Below are 23,085 nucleotides of genomic sequence, written 5' to 3'. Positions count from 1 at the left end.
TATTTTTGTTATACTGCGATGGTTGTTTCCTAAGCCTTTCTTATAAAATGAACGACAGTATCCCTAATTTCCGCCAAATACTGTCTGTTATCTTCCGCGGTTCTCGAGCCCTCACCGTTGCCTCTTCCATCAACAAACACAGGCTGTGGAACGAAATGAAAGTCCTAAAACTCACAAAAAATATGAGCGCTCTCGAAAGTGAAAGCTACAAGACCAATACTGAACGTCACAAACGACGATTCTCTACATATTAACAACTAAGTTCTTGATCTTATACAAGAACAGGGTGAAAAAGTGACCTTCAAGAGTGTAGATACAGTAGTCAGTGACGATCCTAATGATCAACTAATGTACCCACTAAAGTTTTTACACACCCTCATACCAACTGGCTTGCCTCCCCATATATTCATCTGAAGGTGGGAACTGTAGTTATGCTCCTCCGAAATATTATGCCATCAAAAGGTCTTCGCAACGGAGCAAGACTCATCGTTACCTGAATACATACAAATATTATTGAGTGCAAACTGATCGCTATCCAAAATTCTAAAACAATCTTCATTCCCAGAATCTCTCTCCTTCCTTCCGACACCAATCTCCCTTTTAAATTTAAACGCACACAATTCTCACTCAGACTCTCCATCTCCATGACTATCAACAAGTCCCAAGGACAAACGTTTGCAAAGATTTGCGTTAATCTACAACAACCAGTCTTCAGCCACGGTCAGTTGTATGTGGCTTTTTCTAGGGTTAGATCTTTCGACTCATTCTGTCGTCTCCACTAAAACACCTATTCACAACTCTGTCTTTCAAGAAGTATTTATTTCTTCTTGATTTCAGAATTCCTTTCTCACCGTTTTCCGTTCCTATTCTTACACCGCCGTGTGCTATGGCGGGCGTTGGCTAGTATACAGTATTTTTATTGTGGCAGAATAAAAATACATAACACTTGCAGAATATAGCTCAACATCATTTTATAGCATTATACCTAAAACAGTGTATGAATTACTAAAAGATTATTCATTTAGCTCACTTTTATTCAGTTTGTTGTGGGCAGTTACGTATATTGCTCTGCATATTTCCAATTAGTATTGCAAAAAAAATACAAAAGCAGTGAAGTGATTCTTCTATTTTGCTCATTTGAATTTTTTTCTTTTACTGCTTTTGGTAAACATGCCTAACTGCTGTCAGTGTTTTATTGCATAATAAACAGTGAGGTTAAGAAATGTCTGCAGGGGAGCAAAACAGATGTTTTAGCCCAAACTGAAAATGAATTATCTTGCTAGTGACTTGGAAAGACTATTTATTTTTTACATTTTGTTTCAGTACCTCCCATATAAGCCAGTTTACTGGATTTGTGTATCAGAGTTTTTTGATGTCAAATCTTCAGTCTATACGAACTGAAAGTTTAGATGAAGCAGTTACAACAAATACAGCACCATCACTGTGGCCAGGTAATATCATAATGTATATTTTTCTTTAACAAACGATTTTGTGCACTTATACCTATACTTTATTTTTTAATCTAATTAAGTCACTGCTTTTTGTTTAACTTAGTACTTTTAAAGTACACATAATGTTTTACATTTGTACTTAAATAGGTTATAAATTTGTATATATTTGCTTTGTCAGGTGTAGGATCACTGATACATCTTCTAAATTCAGCAGGAGAAGAGGACCAACCTCGGTTGACAGTGCTGCTTTGTGAGATTTTGACTGCAGTCTTTCTGAGTTTGTTTGCTCATGGTCTAGCTACACATTCTAGTAATGAACTTTTTCGAATCATGGCTCATCCACTAAATAGTATGATGTGGACAGCTGTGTTTGGTGGTGGAGCTCAAATACCTATTAAAGATGACACCCAAACAAAAAAAACAACAGGTTAGTACCTTGTTAGCATTATGTTGCCTTGTATTTCTATGAATGTGTGTGTGTGTGTGTGTGTGTGTGTACACATATATATATGTGTATATATATATATATATATATATATATATATATATATATATATATTTATATGTGTGTTTTTGTGTATGTGTATATATATATATATATATATATATATATATATATATATATATATATAATATGTTTGTATATATGTATGTGTGTGTATATATATATATATATATATATATATATATATATATATATATATATATATATTTCACAATTTAATTTTGGTATTTGCAAGTGGAACTGGGAATTCAAATATTCAAAATGGAGAAAATTTAACCAAGTTAATATAGTTCCTTCTACAGTGCTGCAGAACAATCATAAATAATTAATTTTTAATTTTTTTTTAAATCCAGTCTGTATTTGCCTGACATATAATCATATAGAAAATCAGTATTGATGTTTCCCTCAATATACAAGAAATCTTATTTTTTGTTTTGGCAGGAAGACATCTTTCTATCCCTAGTCCTCATCAGGTAGTAGTGTTCTCCATGGAATGTGTGGGGTTTTCTAAAGCCCTTGTTACCACCAGTACACATACCACAACAGTTCCAGCAGGCAAGATTTTAAAACTAAGTTAGGCCAAACACAGTGTGTATGTAAGCATGTATTTTCTGCATGGAAGTTTGCTTGAACTGAGGACATGTCAGACTTTTCAGTTGGTAAACATGAAAATGTGTATAAACTGGGTTATTTACCCAGTTGCTGTGTGCATTATGATTTCTGCATTGTTTCTAGGATTTCTCAGTGTTTCCATGTTAGTGATTATTAATAAATAATCACAGCTGAAATAACAAAATTAAATGTAAGCATAGACTGAGTGTAAACCTATATAGGGCTAAAAATACACTGTTACTTCTGAAGTTCTTATTTATTGACATCCATATATTTCCTAAACCTGATTTTTCCAGTATAGATTTTTAAAAGGGGTACAAACATTTTAGGGCTACTTTCTTTTTTCAAAATACAAAATTAAACACAAAGAAATCCCTAGTTTTATGCCATGCTTTAGCAACATTTCTTTTCAGAGTATATTTTGAATTTCTACAAAACTGTTTATTTCATTTACCATCATTGTGTTTCTAAAAACAGTTGATTAAAAGCTCATTTTTTATATGTACTGTAGATGTTTGTTGGTTGCTGTCTGTTGTCACTACAGAAGTTATCTTTTGTAAGTGTTTGAAATATGCAGCATGTTCCATTTCAGCATGTGTCTTGCAGCAATACTTTTAATTTTTTTTCTGTGAATCCAGATTGAATTTGTAATGAGAACCAGACTGCCGGTTTCTTGAATTGGAGACCATTGTTATATAAGAACATTGCTAGAAAAGACTTTTGGTTTTAATTAGCACGAGCATAATTTAATAATTAGTGCATTTGGTTGTTTATACATAAAATAAAACACTTAAATGTTGAGTTTCTGGGATCACAGAAAGCTAATACATGTTATTTTAAAAATAGTTTTTCATTTTACCTTTGTTTTCTTACAATGCTGTTTTTGAAGAAGTAGACTGTGAAGTTGGCTGGAATTCATCTCAAACCGATATAGAAAATGGTTTTGGAGATGTTGGTGAGTAGGTAATTGAGGTGATTAGAAAGACATGCCTTTGTTCTTCGCACTTAACATTTGCTTATTGTTTCTACAGTAAAATAATTACTGTTTAAATTTCAGAAACCAGCCACAGTTGGTAGAATGAAAGTATTGGCAGCATTAGTAGCATAAGAATTGGAAATTCAATTAAATATGCATGCCGTAACCCAGTATGTGAAACAAGTTCAAATACTTTTTGTGCTACTTTAAGGTGCATTTAAGTATAATGTTAGAATAGCTTAATCATAATTATTTATAAAGAACTGCTATTGCCATGTGTAGAGGTAAGAGAACAAACTGTTTTTGGCAGTCACCGTACTGGTGAAATTGAAATCTTACAAATTCCACTTAGATACTCATATGAAGATTTTACTCATATTGTATTACCATAATTAACATGTATATAAAATCAGAATCATCTTGCTGTTATTTTTTGTTATTAGATAGATAGATAGATACATACATACTTTATTAATCAGATAGATAGATAGATAGATAGATAGATACTTTATTAATCCCAAGGGGAAATTCACATACTCCAGCAGCATAATGATCATCACCATTTTTGAGCAATAGGATCTTTTTAGAAAGAAAATTTGAAAATTTACTGTTATGTTAAGCTACACATAAGGTGTTTGCCTCAGGAGAGAGGAGAGGTTGGGAGCATATGTTGATACAGTGCATTGCCACACTCACCACATGATCCCAAATTAGGATCCAAGTGCAGCCAGGCATATTTGGCTTTTTTGAGCTTTCATCCTTGTAAGATTTTTTTTGTTCTTTTTGATTTAATGTTTGCAATTTTTCTTTATTCCCTGATAGGTACCAGAAGAAATTATCAAACAAAATCTTAGCTTGGTGATGCAGTAGATGCAGTAATTTTGTGTCTGCGTGTGTGTGTATGTACAGTATATATATATATATATATATATATATATATATATATATATATATATATATATATATAATAGTATATGCGTGTGTATACAATTGTTGTGGACAATTTATGTGCCACAAATGTTACATGTCTTGAACATGATGGCAAACGGGTTGAGACATTCCTGTAAATCATCTTGCGCATATGAAGTATGCTTTGTGAATAAATTGTTTCCGCCTTTCAAATGTTAACATAATTTTGACTCGCCCTGTATGTATATACTGTATATTATACATGTATTTAATTTTTTCCATCAACAACCAACTCTGAAAAGCTCAGAATGACAAAGTGAAAACAAGAGTTTAGAAGTCTTTTCAAATTTATTAAAACTAAAAAACTAAAATGTCAATTTGACACAAGTATTCAGACTTATTGTTTAGTTTAAACTCTTATGGCATCTTTTACAACCTGTACCCATCTTTGGTTATGACAAGACATGCTTCATACACTTGAATTTGTTTCTTTTTTCTGCCGTTCTTCTCTACGAGTTCTGTAAGATTGGATGGAGACCAATACTGGCCAGCTATTTATTAGTTATCTCCAGAGCTGTTCGATTGGAGTCAAGTACGGGCTCTGGCTTTGCAACTCAAGGGCATTCTTGGAGTTGGAGTTGTCCCCAAACCACTCCTGTGTTGTCTTTGCTTCGTGCTTAGGGTCATTCTCATTTTAGAAGGTGAACCTTCAGTCCAGTCCAGGGCACTCTGGAGCAGGTTTTATTTAGGGATATCTCTGTACTCTAATCTGTTCAGCATTCCCTTGCACAGGGCATGAGTGATACCTGGTTTCCTCCAGACGCACCAGAAGGTCTTGTTTCTTACAGTCTGTGCATTCTTTAGGTGTATTTGTGTACACTAGAAGCAGCCTTCCTTTTGTCTTTTACTGAAGAGTGGCTTCTGTCTGGCCACTCCAGCATATGCTATATAAATAAATGTTGTTGTAAGGAGGTCACCTAGCATTTGGCAAGAGTGTCACTTAATGTGCATTTCTGATAGATTTAGCTTTCAAATGTGGATAGCAGTAGTAGTAGCCTAATCAGGTTATTATGTAACCTACTCCTTCTTCAGATACAGTAGTTTCTTTCTTTTGTCCTCTTTCATTTCCATGCCTTTACACAAGCAGTGAAACATGTCAGTGGATGCTGACATTCAGATAGATAGATAGATAGATGCTTTATTAATCCCAAGGGGAAATTCACATACTCCAGCAGCAGCATACTGATACAAAAAAAAAAAAACAATATTAAATTAAAGAGTAATAAAAATGTAGGTAAAAACAGACAATAACTTTGAATAATGTTAACGTTTACCCCCCGGGTGGAATCGAAGAGTCGCATAGTTTGGGGGAAGAAATAAGGAAATATTCAGGAGAAGAAATAAAGATTGATTGTGCAGTTTGATACAATAAAATCTTTTTTGCCTTCTTAGTTTATTGGGAATGTAAAGGTTGAACTTTCTAACCAGTATTTGTTTTTTCATTGATCATTTTCAAATTTTTGGTACTGTCATACTGTTTATTAACAATCATGGGGGAAGCATTTGAGGACTTTAACCTTCAAGATTGACAAGGCAATCTTTAACATGTAAGATGCAGCAGGAAAAGTAAAGTTTCAAAGCATTTATTATTTAAACTGTTGCAAAATCAATAAATATTATAAGGGTGCTTACTTGTGTGTTGTACAGTATATGAATTAACATTTGTTATTTGTTCTGTACAAAATAATCTTGTGTTATGTGCAGCTGAAAAGTAATGCATATGTATTTTTTATCATGGATACATTTTTTTTTATTAAACACAATCAGAAGCAGTGTGATGTTTATTAGTATGTACTGTATATGCTTTACTGTTGAAAATATTAACCTACTATTGTGCCATTTTCTTGAAGATCCTTCTGTTAATGATGGAACAGAAAAGCATCACAGACATTTTAAACTGTTATCCACCAAAGGTTCAAGCAAAGAAAATGCGACTCCCTTACCAGATGTTGAGCAGGAAAATCTGACATATAGCGAGAAATTCATTCCTCCTGAGCTTAGTATCTGGGATTACTTTATAGCTAAGGTAAATAATCAATTTGTGTTATTACCATATGTGTCCTTTTGCTTTTCACTTGAGATTATTTTACAAATAGGCTCTCTGTATTTATATCCTCATACATTTATTTATTACTTGATTTTTTTTAAGATGTCTGTACAAACCTATTGAACAGTAAAAGTCTTCAGTGTGTTATTTTGCAACCATATCTAATATGTAAATTAACACAATTTTGAAAGAGCATAGGGAAAAAAAGTTACTTAGGTTAGGAGGTTACATGACACAGGAATAAAAGTTTGCTATACTATGTTTACTCTCACAAATAGAATGTTTTTGTTTATTCTTGACAGGAAATTCCTTTAGAGGATGTGATTTAATCATTTTGCTAAAAGTACATTTGGTGGTAAAACAGGCATACTCTATTCTTGCACTTTCCTGCATTGATCCACATGACTAATTCAGTTCATATTGGCAAATACTGTATAATACTTCATTGTAAATTAGTGATCAAGTTATCTTAAGAAGTTTGCATAAGACGCATTAAAACTATGCAGTAAATTTTTATTTTGTTTGTCTCTCATTGTTACATTCTATAAACAAAAGTCATGTCAATGTGGCTTTATTGTCATATCATCCATACACAGTATTGCAGCATACAGTGGCAGGAAGTAATGTTCCCCAGAACCGCGATGCAACATATTGATAAACACAGGACAAGTGCAAGACAGATAAAGAATTATACTATAAATAAATAAATAAAATAGGTAAGTAAATATATATTAATAATTTTGAAACAAATAGCAATAATACATAAATAATAAAGACAACTAGTAAAATAAAAAACGGTAGTAACAAGTTTAACAAATGTACTACAGATAAATAAGCTTTTGGGTGCTGATCTAAGGGGTGGAAGGCAATGCCTTCTATATGTCTGTTTTATTACATTCCATTTGAAAGAAGATACTGTGCATGGCTAAGATTAAACAGATCTGAGCTTTATCCGCATAAAAAGGATAACCCAGTCAAAAGCTACGAATAAAATGGCCAAGGGGAGGCAGATACAGAACAGCAAAGGGCCATGGACAGCTTGACCTGCTGTTGCCAAACCTGACAAACTTGTGCCTGTTTTTTAGATAGGACTTAACCAACTGTTGGGCCTTGCCAGAGATTAACAGAATGTTCTCCATTCTGTGATGGTGCGGGTTGGCTCCTCGCTACCGGTTCCCTCTGGGAGCCTTTTGAACCTGCCGCCACTGATAACGTTTCTGAGGGATTAGCCATCAGATGAGGAGACTCACACACAAAGCAAGGGGTAGGTGCATAAGTGCTCCAGTACTTTTATTAAAAACCAGAAACAGAGCAGTGTTTAAATAGTGCCATGCAAAATGTTCATTACATAAAAAAAATCCATGAAATAAAGTGTTCTGTGGAGGTTAAAATCCAATAAATAGAAAAACCATTAAAATCGAGGTTAAAAAACACAGGCTGAAGTCCTCTCTATCAAAACACTACCTAGTGTGTCCTTTAAGATTGATGATACCTCTGCTTATCCCGCATGGTGCTACACAGCAGAGCAGACACCCTACTGACAGGCACAGTCAACACTCTTCCACAGGTCTGGCTCCCTGCCATTTCATGACTACAACAAGGCTCCCACTCCAGACCTAGGCTTGGGTCCCCAAATGCAGCACTAAGATTTAACAAAATCAATATGGCTATTTGCCTGGAGTCTGTTACCATAATCAAATCATTAGTTACTCAAAGCAGAGCAGTTTCACAGCTGTGGTGTTCTCTGAGACCAGATTAAAACTGTTCCATTAGCTTCTTACAGATTAAGTAACTGATGAGTAGGTAGGCCAATAGAGAACTTTGGATTGAAAAGGCAAGTGTGAGAGAGAGGCTGAAAATTGTTCATATTTTTAGCAATATGACCAGATTTTTTTAACTTTGGGGTTAGGGAAGTAATTTTCATAAGCTGCTGGTGCAGAACCTTTGTCAAGGGATGTATTTATTATTTTGAAACAGCAGTAATTATGACATGAAGGCAGGAATTGACATGTGTGGTTGGGATTAGGTCTAGTACAACAGTAGTATGCCTCATCTTACAGAGCAGGTCATTAATAAATGAAACTTGTGAAAATTTAGAATAGGAGCTGGATACATCATGAAGACAGGGAAAAATACGAAATGAGGATGAACTTGAATTAGTTGAATAATTTAAGTTTATATTTTTATTATAGAAAACTTTGTAAGCCCTCTGATGGTCACAGAAACCCTGGGCATACTCACTGAGGTTACATTATCATGACAATCTTTCAAGCCATCAGCCAGCTACTTTCTTAGATCATAGTGCTGAATTATACCAAGGAGCTGAATGCTTAAGGGAGACCTCCCTACGTCTTATAGGAGCTAATTTATCTAGTGCTAGTTATGAACAAGACTAATGTTGGTGGAACAGTGAAAGACAGAAAATGATTTGATGTTTACAGTGAAGAGCAGGAAGAGACTTTGGCAATGTGAAAAGTACTGGTCTGTGGTCAGAGAGGCCCAAATCAATGCTTGGCAGTATTGCCAACACATAAGCTAGATGTACAGACCAGGTCCAATATGTGACAACCAGAGTGGGTAGGAAATAAACATGCTGCACCAAGTCAAAATGGACCAGACTATGTATAAACGGTGTGTACGCACAAAAATGTTTCCACGTTCAGATCGCGATGTATAAAACCTAAACTTGGCGTAAAGCCACACACATTTCCACGGTAGCTCATACCCTGGTGTACACAAGTTCTCTACTCGGTTTTGCAGACTGATGGCACCCAGCGTCAAAGCAGTGCTACTGTTCCTGTGTGGTTACCCTTTCTTTTTTAGATCCACGTCCCTGATTCGGCTTTATAAATACACTGAAATTAACCTCATATTGTTTATTAGTTTAATGCATCTGATTGCAATTAACCTGTAACAATATAATGGTCCACAGAATGGTCGAACTATTCTAAATACCATAGCTACTTAGCGTTGTTCCCCTCACTGCACCTTCTTCTTCTTCTTCTTCTTCTTTTTCTTTCAGCTGTTCCCATTAGGGGTTTCCACAGCGGATCATCTTTTTCCATATTACTCTCACTGCACCACTTGGAGTATTTATATCACTGTATCTGAGTGGGGAATCACAGATCTACAGCAGCTGACTGGAAAGAGAATTATCAGTATACAGCATCAAGCACACACTGCCTCAGCAATGCTGTCAATTGAACTGCTCTCACACCGCAAACGCTTCAGAGCCTTTCCTGTACTGACCTCGCGGTTCAGAAACAGTTTCATCCCAAGAACTATAAATGCACTCACAGTCCATCAAGTGCTCCTTGTAAAACTGTTGGTACTGACAAGTACAATTACCTCACTGTAAACTTGCGATACAGTTATAATATTGCACAACCTGAGCCACTTTATAAAGCGTGTGGTTTACATATGATGACAATATCATTTTTAAAGTGAAATGCAGCAAAATATGTTTATTATACAGGTAAAACTTTAACTTCATTTAAATAATCTATATCGTTAATAATTAAACATTTGAGGACACGGTGCTGCAGTACTAGCAAGGCGCTGGCGCTCCATTCACGGATTGTTCCTGCTTCGCGCGGTATTGTTGCTGTGGTTGGCATGACACTGGAAGGACAGATGGATAGCATAATTAAACACATACTACGAAGATATTTCAATGTTCCTTAAAAGTTTTGAAAAATCGTCGTTCTAAGCTTATAGATGGCTTAACATCTATTACAGAGCTGATTGTGTGGCGATTGGGTATTTGGAGAAAGAAATGTAAGGACAGAAATTGGGGGTTAGTACGTTTGGAAGAGACAGTACTGCTACAATAAAGTATTTCATCGAAGGTTGCGCAATGGCGCAGCAAGCATCTTGCGTGAGACATGAACAATCATTGCACCACCGTGTTCCCATGTTTAATAAAACGCTTTAACTCCTATCATCATGAAAATGATATCATGTATACATCTCATTATTTTAATTGTTAAGAGAGCTGTAATATTACAAATGTAATGGATTCCGTGTCCTGTTGGAGGAGGAGAACACCCGGAAGCACGTAGTGATTCACACACGTAGTAGAGCACATAGAATATCAAATACAAAACAAAGCATTTAATGTGCTACTTTATTTACGATGGGATTTGAGAAACTAGTAAATGATTTTAAGAAAAAGTTTATAATGTTCTACTTCAATGACAAAATAAACTACGTGATTAAAGTGGAAATTTCGAGATTAAAGTTGACATTTCCTGCGTTTTTCCCCACCGTGTGCCTTTTTTTTCTCTGTACCCTAATAAGCTTTCATATGACACTCAGACGGTGGGCTACAACTCGCCTTTTCACGGAGACTTTGATATGTGACAACTTCTTTTTTATTTCGGGCACTATTTGACTTTGTGAACTTGAGCTTTCGAGTTTCTCCGACACTCTGTCACTCGATCAACTTCCTTTTGTTGATTATATTACTGTTTAAACCAACAAATAGTACGTTTTTCCTTGCCTCCACTTGGTATTCGCTGAAATTCTTCTATTTTCCCCCCATTGTCTTTTACACAGAAGGCTGAGCTTAAGGGTTATTTATATTGATTTGCATATTCAAAGAGGCGTAATTCTGGGAGGAGTTGGAGCAGGACAGCAGGCGCATGCACGTGTGTTACTTTTCACGCTGACTGGGATTTATGGAGCGGAAGAACGTGGAAGCTGGCGTTCACACAGATTTATGCATCTGAATTTTTTTGTGCGTAAGCACATTTCCGCTGTTGTCCTCATGCCATGTTATAATGTGAATTCTACGCACGTCGTTATGCATGAGGCCCCAGTACAGTCAGAAATCCCCACAAGTAAGCTGTCAAATTAATGCCAATGTAATTATTAAAATTGCCTATAAGAATCACTGTCTTGGAAAGTGAACTTAATGTAGTTAGTACTTTAGTTAGATCACCTTAAAATCCATTGTATTTTGGTGGACAATAGAAAATGATAACAAAATATGGTCAATTCCTATTTATTAGTTTTAGATCCAAAAAGTCGACGGCAATGGAAATTCAATAGGTATTCTTTTGATGTTTAGTTCAGATGTGCAGGTCTGCCGCCCTGACCTGAGCTGCAAATTACCTTAATTAGTGGTGGCAAACTCATTTTAGGTTTTTGCCATGTTTCAGTTAAGCACAATATATCACAACAAACTTGTAGACTTTATATCTTGAAAACTAGGTATGCAAATCTCTTGTGATTTGTTTCTCTTGTGCATCCATGCATGTGCCTTTCCAGGTGTTCTACTCTTTAATGCTCTAAACCTGTAGTAGTGACCCAAATTACATTTGGGTGAAGTAGAAGATTACTTCAAGACAGGAGTTCTAGGGGCATAACTCTGCAGTCTGAAAGATGACTACTTTGACATTAACTGAATTGCACAGGGAAAAAACATTTTAGAGAATAAAACAAGCAAAATATCTTTACTGGAACACACATCAAAGGCAACTCCAGACCCTAGCACATTGGAAAACCTGGCTGTTACAACCTGCTTTATTCATGTCAAGATAAATTTTAAATAAGTGGTACTGTAAATAGCCATCAAATTGTTTAGTTATTTATAATCATTAGTAATTATTATTTAACCAACTCGGTAATAGCTGTGTCAACTTGCGGTACAAGCTTTTGAGCTTAAACTACCTAAGTGAAAAGGAAGAAAACTATTTGTAGTAATTTTATTAGTAAAGATTTTTGATTTAGAAAAAGTATTTTCATGGCTGTTAAATTCAAAGGTAATGTCCGAATTGCATTTTATTTTGTCTAATGCATTACTTCAATACTTGTTGAGGCTTTAGCTTTGCTTAATACCTCTGTTAGTTTTAATAGGTTATACCCATTACCCTTGTTTGCTTCAGTGCTCTCAGAAGTGCTAAATTGTCAAACATTTACAGTAACAGTGGCTTCAATCTACCTGTGACAAACCGTAAATACTTATATTTTAATTATATTTTATCTTTTTTGAAGCCATTTCTACCACCGTCAGAGACCAAAGTAGACTATGATTCAGAAGAAAGTCAGGAAAGTGAAGATGAGGAAGATTATGATTCTGCCACAGATTCTCAACTTCAGGAGCACTCTAATCCTAATTCATATAGGTATGATTCTAAAAAAGTTTTTTAAGTTTAATATCTTTATTCTTTTAGGAGATATTCATAATTAATGCATTGCTTTTTATCGTGCTGAATCTGTGCAACAGTGTGAAGAATGATTTATTATCATCATTTTTACTGTGCTTATCCAGATGAAGGTGGCAGTGGCAACACTCTGACATAGCCTAACCAGGTCACTCTGCAACGTCTTACAACACCGCCTGAGGTATTTCCAGATGCTCACAGGTCAGCTGAGCAACACAGTCCTTCCAGCATCTCTTATGTCTGCCATGGGCCTTCTCACAGTTAGTGGTGTCTTGAACGCTTTCTGTGGGAAGCACCAAAGGGATATTCTAACTACATATTCAGCCCACTTCAAATATCTCATCCAGTGAAGCTGTTGCTCTTCAACTAGTTACTCTCATATTGTTGAGCTCCTCAAACTGTTATGGAGAATGAACCCAGCGATTCTGCACAGAAACATCATTTTGGCCACTGCTACTCACAATCCCATTGTTACAGTCACCATATAGATCTCATGAATATAGTGAGGAAAGGGATATAGATTGACCTATTAATGTATAGTTTTGCCCAAGAGCTTAACTCCCACTTTACCACTACAGTGCTGCCCTGATCCATTAGTCATTCTCACCATCACCTCTTCCCTCATTTGTGAATAAGACCTGAAACTACAGTTGCGAATATATTAAAATGTCATGCCTGCCCACTGCAGTTTTATTGTTCTTTGTCAGATCATTGCTGTATAGAGGGTCTGACAAGTCTACTTTAATACTTTGATGCCAAAACAGGGTCATGGTTTTTTGTTGTCAGGGCTGGATAAACAATTCAGCAAAATAAGCCCATGCTTAGGGCATCAAGGAAAGGGGGCACCACATAAATTTTCCATTGCTGGATTTACTATGGACCATATGGTGCAAAAATGCAAGTGGTGCAGCTGAACTTTACAAAATAATTGTAGAAGACAAGACTGAGTGTGAGTTTCCAAATGTAGACATTTGCTTTTGTATATTTTTAACATTAATGGTAACAATTTGCTCAGCTGAGCATTCAGTTTCACAGTTGAAGTATATTACAAATCCTAACGGATCGACTATGTAATAAGGCAGTACAGTGATCCCTCGCTATATCGCGCTTCGCCTTTCGCGGCTTCACTCCATCGCGGATTTTATATGTAAGCATATTTAAATATATATCGCGGATTTTTTGCTGGTTCGCGGATTTCTGCGGACAATGGGTCTTTTAATTTCTGGTACATGCTTCCTCAGTTGGTTTGCCCAGTTGATTTCATACAAGGGATGCTATTGGCAGATGGCTGAGAAGCTACCCAACTTACTTTTCTCTCTCTCTTGCGCTGACTATCTGTGATCCTGACGTAGGGGGTGTGAGCAGGGGGGCTGTTCGCACATCTAGACGATACGGACGCTCGTCTAAAAATGCTGAAAGATTATCTTCACGTTGCTATCTTTTGTGCAGCTGCTTCCTGAAACGACATGCTGCAAGGTGCTTCGCATACTTAAAAGCTCGAAGGGCACGTATTGATTTTTGACTGAAAAACAAACTCTGTCTCTCTCTCTCTCTCCCTGCTCCTGACGGAGGGGGTGTGAGCTGCCGCCTTCAACAGCTTTGTGCCGCGGTGCTTCGCATACTTAAAAGCCAAACAGCCCTATTGATTTGTTTGCTCTATCTATGTGACATTCTGTTCTCCTGACAAGCACTCCTTTGAAGAGGAAGATATGTTTGCATTCTTTTAATTGTGAGATGGAACTGTCATCTCTGTCTTGTCATGGAGCACAGTTTAAACTTTTGAAAAAGAGACAAATGTTTGTTTGCAGTGTTTGAATAACGTTCCTGTCTCTCTACAACCTCCTGTGTTTCTGCGCAAATCTGTGACCCAAGCATGACAATATAAAAATAACCATATAAACATATGGTTTCTACTTCGCGGATTTTCTTATTTCGCGGGTGGCTCTGGAACGCAACCCCCGCGATGGAGGAGGGATTACTGTATACTAGTATACTAAGTATAGAAGTAAATGTGTTAGGTAAGATTAGTTTTGAGAATCTGATCAAAAACATTGCAATTAGAAAAAGAGAAAACATTTCAAATATAAGTAAAGTGGAAGTATACAAAAATAATTATTATTTTCGACCTTACAGTTAAGTTTTGTTTCATTTCAAAAATAAAATTTTATTTTATGATTTATTATTATTTATATTTTGAATTGGATATGCATGGGGGTACCAAAATCTTTTAAGTGCTTAGGGTCTCTGAAGGTCTTAATCCACCCATGTTTGTTGTTAAGTGTATTTTCATTAAGGAGAACTCTCTACCACAAACCATGCAGTTTAAAGAAAATACAAAATATTCACTCTTTGTACTGTTAAACTGTATTGTTTTATAACATTATATATATAATAAGCTACACCAATATGTCCTGTAGTTGGTGTTGATCCATGTCCCCCTAGTAACCTCTTTCCCTTATCTATTAATCATATACTGCATAGTGATTGAATGATGCGAGATGTAAAATATCATTTTACGTGTCTACAGTAATACACTTTGTATGTGACAATGATTGATTGTTTTATTAACAAATTTCAATTTAACGGTATTTAAAAGAGTCAATAAGAAGTCCCTGCAATATGTGCTTTCTAAGGTTTGGGAAAATGTGTAAGCATTCTTTGTTACAACATTGTCAGCATTAGTGAATAAAAAATATAGAGTGTAATGATAGATGTTTTACAAGCATTAAATACATATGCAGAATGCATCACTTTCTGAATATGACAAAAATAATAAATTATTATTGATTGACCATTCAGAATGTAGTACATGCAATTATTAGAAAATTCCTTCTCAGCCAGTGTTTGTACAACATTTGCACATTCTCCTTGTGTGTGCATGGACTTTTTCTCCAGTTATTTTGGTTTTCCTCTCATATCCCAAAGATAAGCATTTTACACTAATTCCACCTACAGTATCTAAGCCAGTAATCTGTCCATTGGTCTTTGTTAGCCAAAGATAACTTCTGAAACACTGGGTGAGAAACAACCCTGAACTATGCACAGGTAAAGAAATTAGCAACTCTAACTTGGGTCCATATCTGTGAGCATTTCCCTGCAATGGATTGGCACCATGTGCTGTGTGATGTTTCTAAATTATGCTTACTCTTTTAATATCTGAAAGTACAGCCATCCACTTTATGCCTGTAATAATGCACACTTCAAGTCTCCTAAAGTATGTGGAAGCTCTAAGCTTAACGTTTTCCACGTGTGTAGAAATAAACAATTTTTTCCCAGTTTGAATGAAGTGTACATTTATTAATGAATATTTGGCATACTCCAGCAATACATAAAGATAAAGCATTTTTATTGAAAATGGTGTTGAAGGTGCCAGGCTAGCATATCATGATGTCAGTCAGTGAGGAGTTTCTGGTAAACTGTAAGTTATCATGACATGTCACAAGTACTAATCATGCATGAATGTGCCAAATTAAATTGAGATCTTGTCCAAGAAGGTCATGAATATCAGGGAACCCAAGGTGCATCCATGTGGATTTGACCTAACACCGAATACACCGAATACAAACACAACTATTGCTGTGTAAATACTACGACTGAATAGTATGCAGTAGTGGCTCAGGAATATATTTTTGTAGCACCTCTCATGAGATACTTACAGGGTACATTGTCATAAGCTTTTCCCATGGTCCACAAGGTACATTTTGACAGGACTGAGAAATTCACGTGACCTGTTAAACAACTGCGAACGAGTAATGAGTTGGTCCGTTTCATGGGTAGGAAAGAATCCACAATATTCCCACTAAATCTGAGGATCATGATTTGGCTAGAGTCACTGTTTTGGTGTTTCAACATATTCTTTTCCAGGTAGGCTGAAGAGTTTAATTCATCAGTAAGTATAACAAACCCTCTTGTCCCTCTTTATAAAGGGGAGTCCAGCACACCAGTTTGTTAGTCTTAAAATACTATCCCTACCTTATGTACAACAATAAAGAGATGTTTTAAGCAATACACCCTCCCAGTATCTAGTGATTTTAATTTTACTGGTGAAATTTTGTCCTCCTGTGTTTCCTAGCCTCTATTGACCTAACCTCAAACTATGTTTCTGATGCTGTCTTCTCTAGAGAGGGCATAAGCACTTGATGCAGTGGATTTAGGAATTCCTGAAAGTGCTCCTTCTACCTTTTGACAAAATCCCAGGTTAAGGTCAGTGTTTCTTCACTCACATGGAGCACAGCCTGGGTGTTGCCCCACCAACCCTGGGTCATCAAATGGTCTGTCAGCACCTCTTAGAGACTGTCTGAAAGTCATTATGTGCCTGCACATTGGTTTTTTCTTGCCACTGTGATGGCTGCTGTCTTTTAGACCTATCAGAACCTTTTAGTGAAATATGGAGGCCCCCTCCTAACAACGCATAGTCTCTTTCATTAAATTGACAGCTTCTCTTAGTCCTGTAATTGAAGCAGTTAATGATTCCATCAAACTTCTGGTCACACTTCCTTGCAGCTGTATCCACAACTAAGATCGTTTTAAAATAATATTGCATTAGTGCGACAGTGTTTTCTGATTGGTACTATTCAGGTCATAAAATGATTTCTACAAAATGTCACATATATTTGTCTGTTTCTTTTTTGCCCGGTGCTGTGTTGACATTTTGCACCAGATGGCGTGAGCTTATTCAGTGCGAGCAGAGGCCCACAGGTGGTCGGCTGCTTGCGCTATAACACGATTGACTTGACGGCGATCAACGAACATGTACTGTGCAAGGCATGCACGGAGGCCATTGAGAAAAGAAGATTGTTGTTTACTCACCTTACAGAGGAGCTTCGTCGTCGCTTCTTACAAGTAAAGGCGATGGATAAAGCAAAAGAGGATGCAGCATCGACAAGCTTCTGTTCCATGACCGCCACTCCCCCCAGTCCCTTCAGTGTAATGGTAACCACAGCACAGAGAGAAGTGTGTACATTGCAACAGGTACACATGTTGTAAACGTAGAAAGGACGGCCTTTGGTTGTGTGTGAACTGTTAACATTTGAATCTGATGATTGCCTATAGTGCGGAACTGACCTTTCTGTACCATTCTTTCCCCTGCATGTCCTGGAATACAAAAAAACAACCCCATTCACCCAAAAGTGGACACTGGCAAGATCGGAAAAAAAAAACAAAAAAAAAACGCAGTCACTGATTATAAGCGCAAGAAGGCGTGCGAATGAATATGAATAATGTTGCATCAGTGCCACAATGTTTTCCAAAATGTATATACAGGTCATAAAATGAGTTAGTCTAAATATCATATATACCTATGTCTTTTTTTTTTTTTTTTTTGTCAGTGTAGCTTTGACATCATGGACCATAAGGTGCATACTAATTCAGTGTGAGCAGGAACACTAAATAAAACTGAATAAAAAAAAATTAAAGTGACGGTAAGATACGAAGAAGGCAGATTCTCCAGCATTTGTGTGTCAGCTTTTATCCCTACAGATCAGAGAATTTCCAGTTGGATTGTCTCAAAACACCACTCACATCTACAGTTATTCACAGTTTCAGATAAAAAGTAACCGTGTCAGATCTGGGGCGGGTGGGGGTGGTGTTGTGTCGTGATCGTGACTGAGAGAGTAAAAGTGGGGAAAAAAACGCTGATTTTTACAAGTACTATAAATTTACACAGGCTGTTACAGACACAAATCAAATGTATGTTTTTATTCTATAATATTAACAATAAGAGCAGCTCACTGTGGGGTGGGGGGGGATGGTATAGCAGGCTGCTTGCTGCTTATCGACACATTTAGTAGACAAAAGACGCTAACGGAGAGGTGCGAAGGGATTTAAGGTGGGCTGGTTTTACGAGTTTTTTCGTAGACTCTGGTAATTCTAGTGTTAACTGTATATAGCATCCCACCAGTACAAAGTCCAACTGTTTGTCATCCAGCCTGGTAAAATAATTCCCCACCGTCACCTGAAAATCAGATACTTTTAATATACATTGTTGCCAGTAAATTCAAAGTTAAGGTAAAAACATGCTGCCAATATGGTATACTAGCAAAATACCCGCGCTTCGCAGCGGCGAAATACTGGCTGAATATTTTAATTAAGAAAAAAGTAAACATTTTTAAACTGAGGGAAAATATACAAATAATTATTTGTTAAGGATCTCTTTGTACACGACGTTGTCAGTTCGTCTCTCTAGTTGTAATATGACCAAGCTGTGTGCTGAGCTTACTCTTGAGCATGCAACATACAGTTGGCCATGTGAAAAGCAATCCTGCCTCAAATCAATGCCAACCTTTTGTAGTGTTTGTCCTTGAGACTTATTAATTGTCATTGCGAAGCAGAGCCTTACTGGAAATTGAATGCGTTTGAATTGAAATGGGAGATTAGATGGTATAACGGGGATGCGAGGAATAAAAACTGTGTCACCCGAGGCACTGCCAGTAAAAACAGTTGCTTCAATCAGGTTGTTTTGTAGAGATGTGACCTGAAGTCTCGTGCCGTTACAAAGTTTTGGTGGCTGTAAGTTTCTCAGTAACATTATTGGTGCCCCGACCTTCAAAATGAGATTATGCTCAGGAGTGCCTGGAGGATTTAGAGTGTTGAGAAACTCTATCGGATAATGCACCGCGTCTTCTACTTCTACAACTGAATCAACAGATTGATATGTTTTTGGTTGTGAAGGTAGTTCTTGAAGTAAAATGTGGTTTATAGTCGTAGTCATGTCATTTTTTGGTGTCAGGATAGCTCTCTCTCTTAACCATGACACGTTATTTTGGTGGAGATTTCGTAGATCGGGGTAAACATTATGAAGAAGGCTTTGTAAGGTATTCACGATGAGACAGAGATTTGTAGGAATATTTATTTTACGATTTTCTTGTATGAAGGTGCCATCACCTATACTCATCAGAAGAGCAGAGAACTCCTCGGCTTTTTTGTCGCCTTTCAAATGAACTCTCATGTTTATTTTTAAAGTAACAACATTGATTTGTGGCCATAGGTATGAAGATTTCAGAGATGCTTTAACTTCATCAGCGCGTGTTCCTCTGGGCACGACTGGTAGGGTTTGGCGGAAGTCTCCAGCCAGTAACACTGTCAAGCCTCCCATAAGTTTGTTGGTGTTTCGGATGTCTTGGAGGGTCCTATCTAAAGCCTCAATACCTGCTCTGTGTGCCATAGTGCATTCATCCCAGACAATAAGCTGACAATGTCGCAGCACTTCAGTCATGTTGCTTTGCTTTGATATGTTACACATGGGGGATTCAGTATGGTTGAGGTTCAGAGGCAGCTTGAAAGCTGAATGAGCAGTTCTGCCACCCTCTAGAAGAGTTGCAGCAATGCCAGAAGAAGCCACAGCTATGGCAATGTTACGTTTTGCTCGGATTTTTGCAAGGAGAAGGTTTATTAGGAATGTCTTACCAGTTCCTCCTGGAGCATCAAGGAAAAACACTGTGCCAGTGGTTGACGCAACGCTGCTCATGATTTGGTCATAAACTGACTTTTGGTCACTATTTAGCAAACGCTCGTTATTTGTGACTATATTGGCTAATTGCGAGGTGTTGTAAGATGTCTCTTTCAAGTACTCGGGATTTGACGTAAGTTGTACCAGTTGTGTTAAAGGTGAAGGCAAACTGTAATGATGAAGAGATTGACCTCCAATACCAATTACGTAGTTTTGAAGCAACTGTAGACAGTTGTTGTAGATCAAATTTAACCACTCGTGGACTTCTGTTCGTATATGATATTTTTCAGTCTGTTTCCTTATATCATCTGCTATGCTGTCTTTATGTTTTTCCCATAGGTTTAAGGGGTTTTCCATTTGGCAGAACACCAACATGACAGCAAACAGTTCACGGATCTTTTGAGGTGAGCGAGACAGAGCAGCTTCCTGTAGAGTCTCGTCCCAGTTGATATCGTCATGTAATAAACCGAGTGCCCTGCAGGCTGACTTATAGGTCGGATGTAGGACACCATCAACTGTTCTGAGAGATTTGAAAGATGTGGGACCTGTGATTTTGTTGAGCAGCAGTCGAAGATGGTAGCATTCAGAGTTATTCGGGTGTACAGTGTAGACCCGTCCCAGCACATTATGCTTTTTCACTCCCGAATGTCCTGATACAGGGTTGCCTTGTTTTCTTCGACGAAACATGTTGTTTGCCCACACATAATATGATGGAATTTCATTATAATGAAGTTGTTTTGCAAAATCATCGTGTTTACAAAGGTCAAAGAATGCTAAAAGGGTGGTTTGTGGTGGATTGTGTACTTTATCGGCAACGTTGGCTTCTGTGAAATAAATTCTTTGTCTGTTCTCAAGATGCACAGCAAGATGAACGACCGGAGGGTAACGTTCGTGAATGGGAAAACAGAAAATGCGCCAGGCTGCTTCAGAGCTACTAATGTAACGACCAGCTTCGTATCGAGATACTTCGTCATTTTCATTTTGTATTGTAAATACTGCCTGGTCACTTCCCTTGTTAACATACTTGCAGATGTATTTGATTGATTTTACTGAAGTGCAAAATTCGACATTGATGTGAGCATTGAAGAAGCGGGACAGCACAGGACTATAAGGGACCACCCATCTGTTGTCGATATCTACTCCTTTGATGTTAATTGTATGACCTCCATCAGCAGGTGCGCGCTGGCGGTACTGAGGGTAACCATCTTCTCCGGTCTGAGTTTCTGAGATGAACGGACGCGGGTACTTCTTAGTGCATATTCTGTTGAGCATGCAGGGTGAGTTGATATTATGAGGTCCACATGGGCCGTGAATCATGGTGGATTTTACTATTTTGTGTAGGGCAGGGTGGTCAGTCTGTGGATCAGGAATTTCCGCACGGATGACTTCATCGATGAGAGCTGGTTTAATCCTATCTTTTAACCACAATAGAATGTGTGCATGGGGAATACCTCGCTTTTGCCACTCTATGGTGTACATGTAGCAATTTGTACAGCCAAAAATGTTACTCTTCGTGAGCAAGTCTATGATTTTGCGAATCTTGAGATGAAATACACGACTGATAAGGTCGTGGCGATCGTGAGGTTTTTGACGTGGAAGGAGAATTTCAGTGATCTCAGGCCATTTAGGATTGCAAGTAAATGTGATGAATAAGTCAGGGCGGCCATAATGACGTACGTATGTCATTGCGTCTTGTGTACGCTCGTGCATATAGCGAGGTCCTCCAGTGAAGGAAGATGGTAATATCACAGCTTGACCAAGTTCTATTAAATCAGTGTCTTTTTTGTCAATAGCATCTTTTAAGTGAACGTAATTTTCAGCTCGTAGTTTTTTCTGATTTAGTCTGATATAATTTAGTCATTCGGAGTCAATTTTTGCATACATATCAACTAAAAACTGATTTAATAAAGTTTGGAAGAAAAGGATAGTATTATCATGATGTTGTCTGATCATAAGGCGGTATGAATAGAAGTTTGCTGCAGAGACGGTTTTGTTCATAGGTAACTTACTGGTAGCATGAACTTGAGGTATAGACACAGAATAGCCGTCTTCACCATAGCAGAACATGAGAGGATATTGAAGTGCATCATAGGATCTGTGGGTTTCTTTAATGCGTTGTAGTTTATTGTCTCTGGTTTTCAAGACAATATCTCTACTGTTGAACGTTTGCCCAACGATGACAACACCAACTTGATGAACTGTGGGTTTATTAAATCTGCCTTTGTGTGCATGTAATGGTTTTTTGTCTGCGTGAATGACAACTTTGAAGTGTTTGTCATCATCTGAAATACTATCCATTGTGGAGTGGAAGTCCTGGATGTAAGTGTTACAGTCGTGGAGCATTTTTTGTAATTGCTTGACCAGGGGTATGTTAAGTCCAGAAAAATTAGCGCATCAGATTTGTGCTTCCTTTTCATCATCCCGACAAAATAAATTTGCAAAAATTTGTGTTCCTCACTCGGCATAGGTAAAAGACTGCCAATCAAGTGATACACTTGTCCCTGAACTTTAAATGAAGGCATAAAATTTCCCTCAACGATTTGTTTAGCACCAAATGACGTCATTTGAAATGCGCTGTTGTACTTTCGAATATTGTTCAAGAAATGCTCACTTTGAGGATGTTCGCCATTTAGCAGGCTCTCAAGAAGGTCAGGAAGCTTACGTAAAGGAGTGAGAGAGACTTTACCACCGTTACAGCACAAACCAGGAGACTCGCATTTCCACTTCTGAGCTTGACAATAGTCACAGTGAACATCAATGGATCCAATGTGTACTGTTTTGTCAGACTCATAATGTATGTTTGGGTCATACGCAAATCCACAATTGGCTTTTTTTGAGCCAAACCTGTTGTTTTCGTATGAGCCGCTTTTCATTATTGGGATCGTATCTAGAAACAGAAGCTCTATTAACT

The 23,085-nt window shown here is 37.2% G+C and overlaps 1 protein-coding gene across 9 annotated transcripts in view; it reads left to right on the top strand.

Annotated features, from left to right (window-relative positions):
- The window catches only part of LOC114654142 (Dmx-like 1), a 343,530-nt gene that overhangs the window by 230,999 nt on the left and 89,446 nt on the right, over positions 1–23,085 (top strand). For 4 of the 9 annotated variants that reach the window (XM_051929967.1, XM_051929968.1, XM_051929966.1 and 1 more), the window contains exons 28-32: positions 1,324–1,451; positions 1,630–1,878; positions 2,398–2,511; positions 6,364–6,539; positions 12,558–12,688. In XM_051929967.1, coding sequence (XP_051785927.1) covers positions 1,324–1,451; positions 1,630–1,878; positions 2,398–2,511; positions 6,364–6,539; positions 12,558–12,688 — 798 coding nt within the window. The remainder of the gene's footprint in view (positions 1–1,323; positions 1,452–1,629; positions 1,879–2,397; positions 2,512–6,363; positions 6,540–12,557; positions 12,689–23,085) is intronic. The other 5 variants (XM_051929971.1, XM_051929970.1, XM_051929973.1 and 2 more) reach the window with 2 other exon arrangements.

This window comes from Erpetoichthys calabaricus, chromosome 7 (assembly GCF_900747795.2).
Source record: "Erpetoichthys calabaricus chromosome 7, fErpCal1.3, whole genome shotgun sequence".
NCBI lineage: Eukaryota > Metazoa > Chordata > Cladistia > Polypteriformes > Polypteridae > Erpetoichthys > Erpetoichthys calabaricus.
The sequence above is the reverse complement of the archived record's forward strand: the minus strand, read 5'-3'. Positions and strand labels throughout refer to the sequence as shown.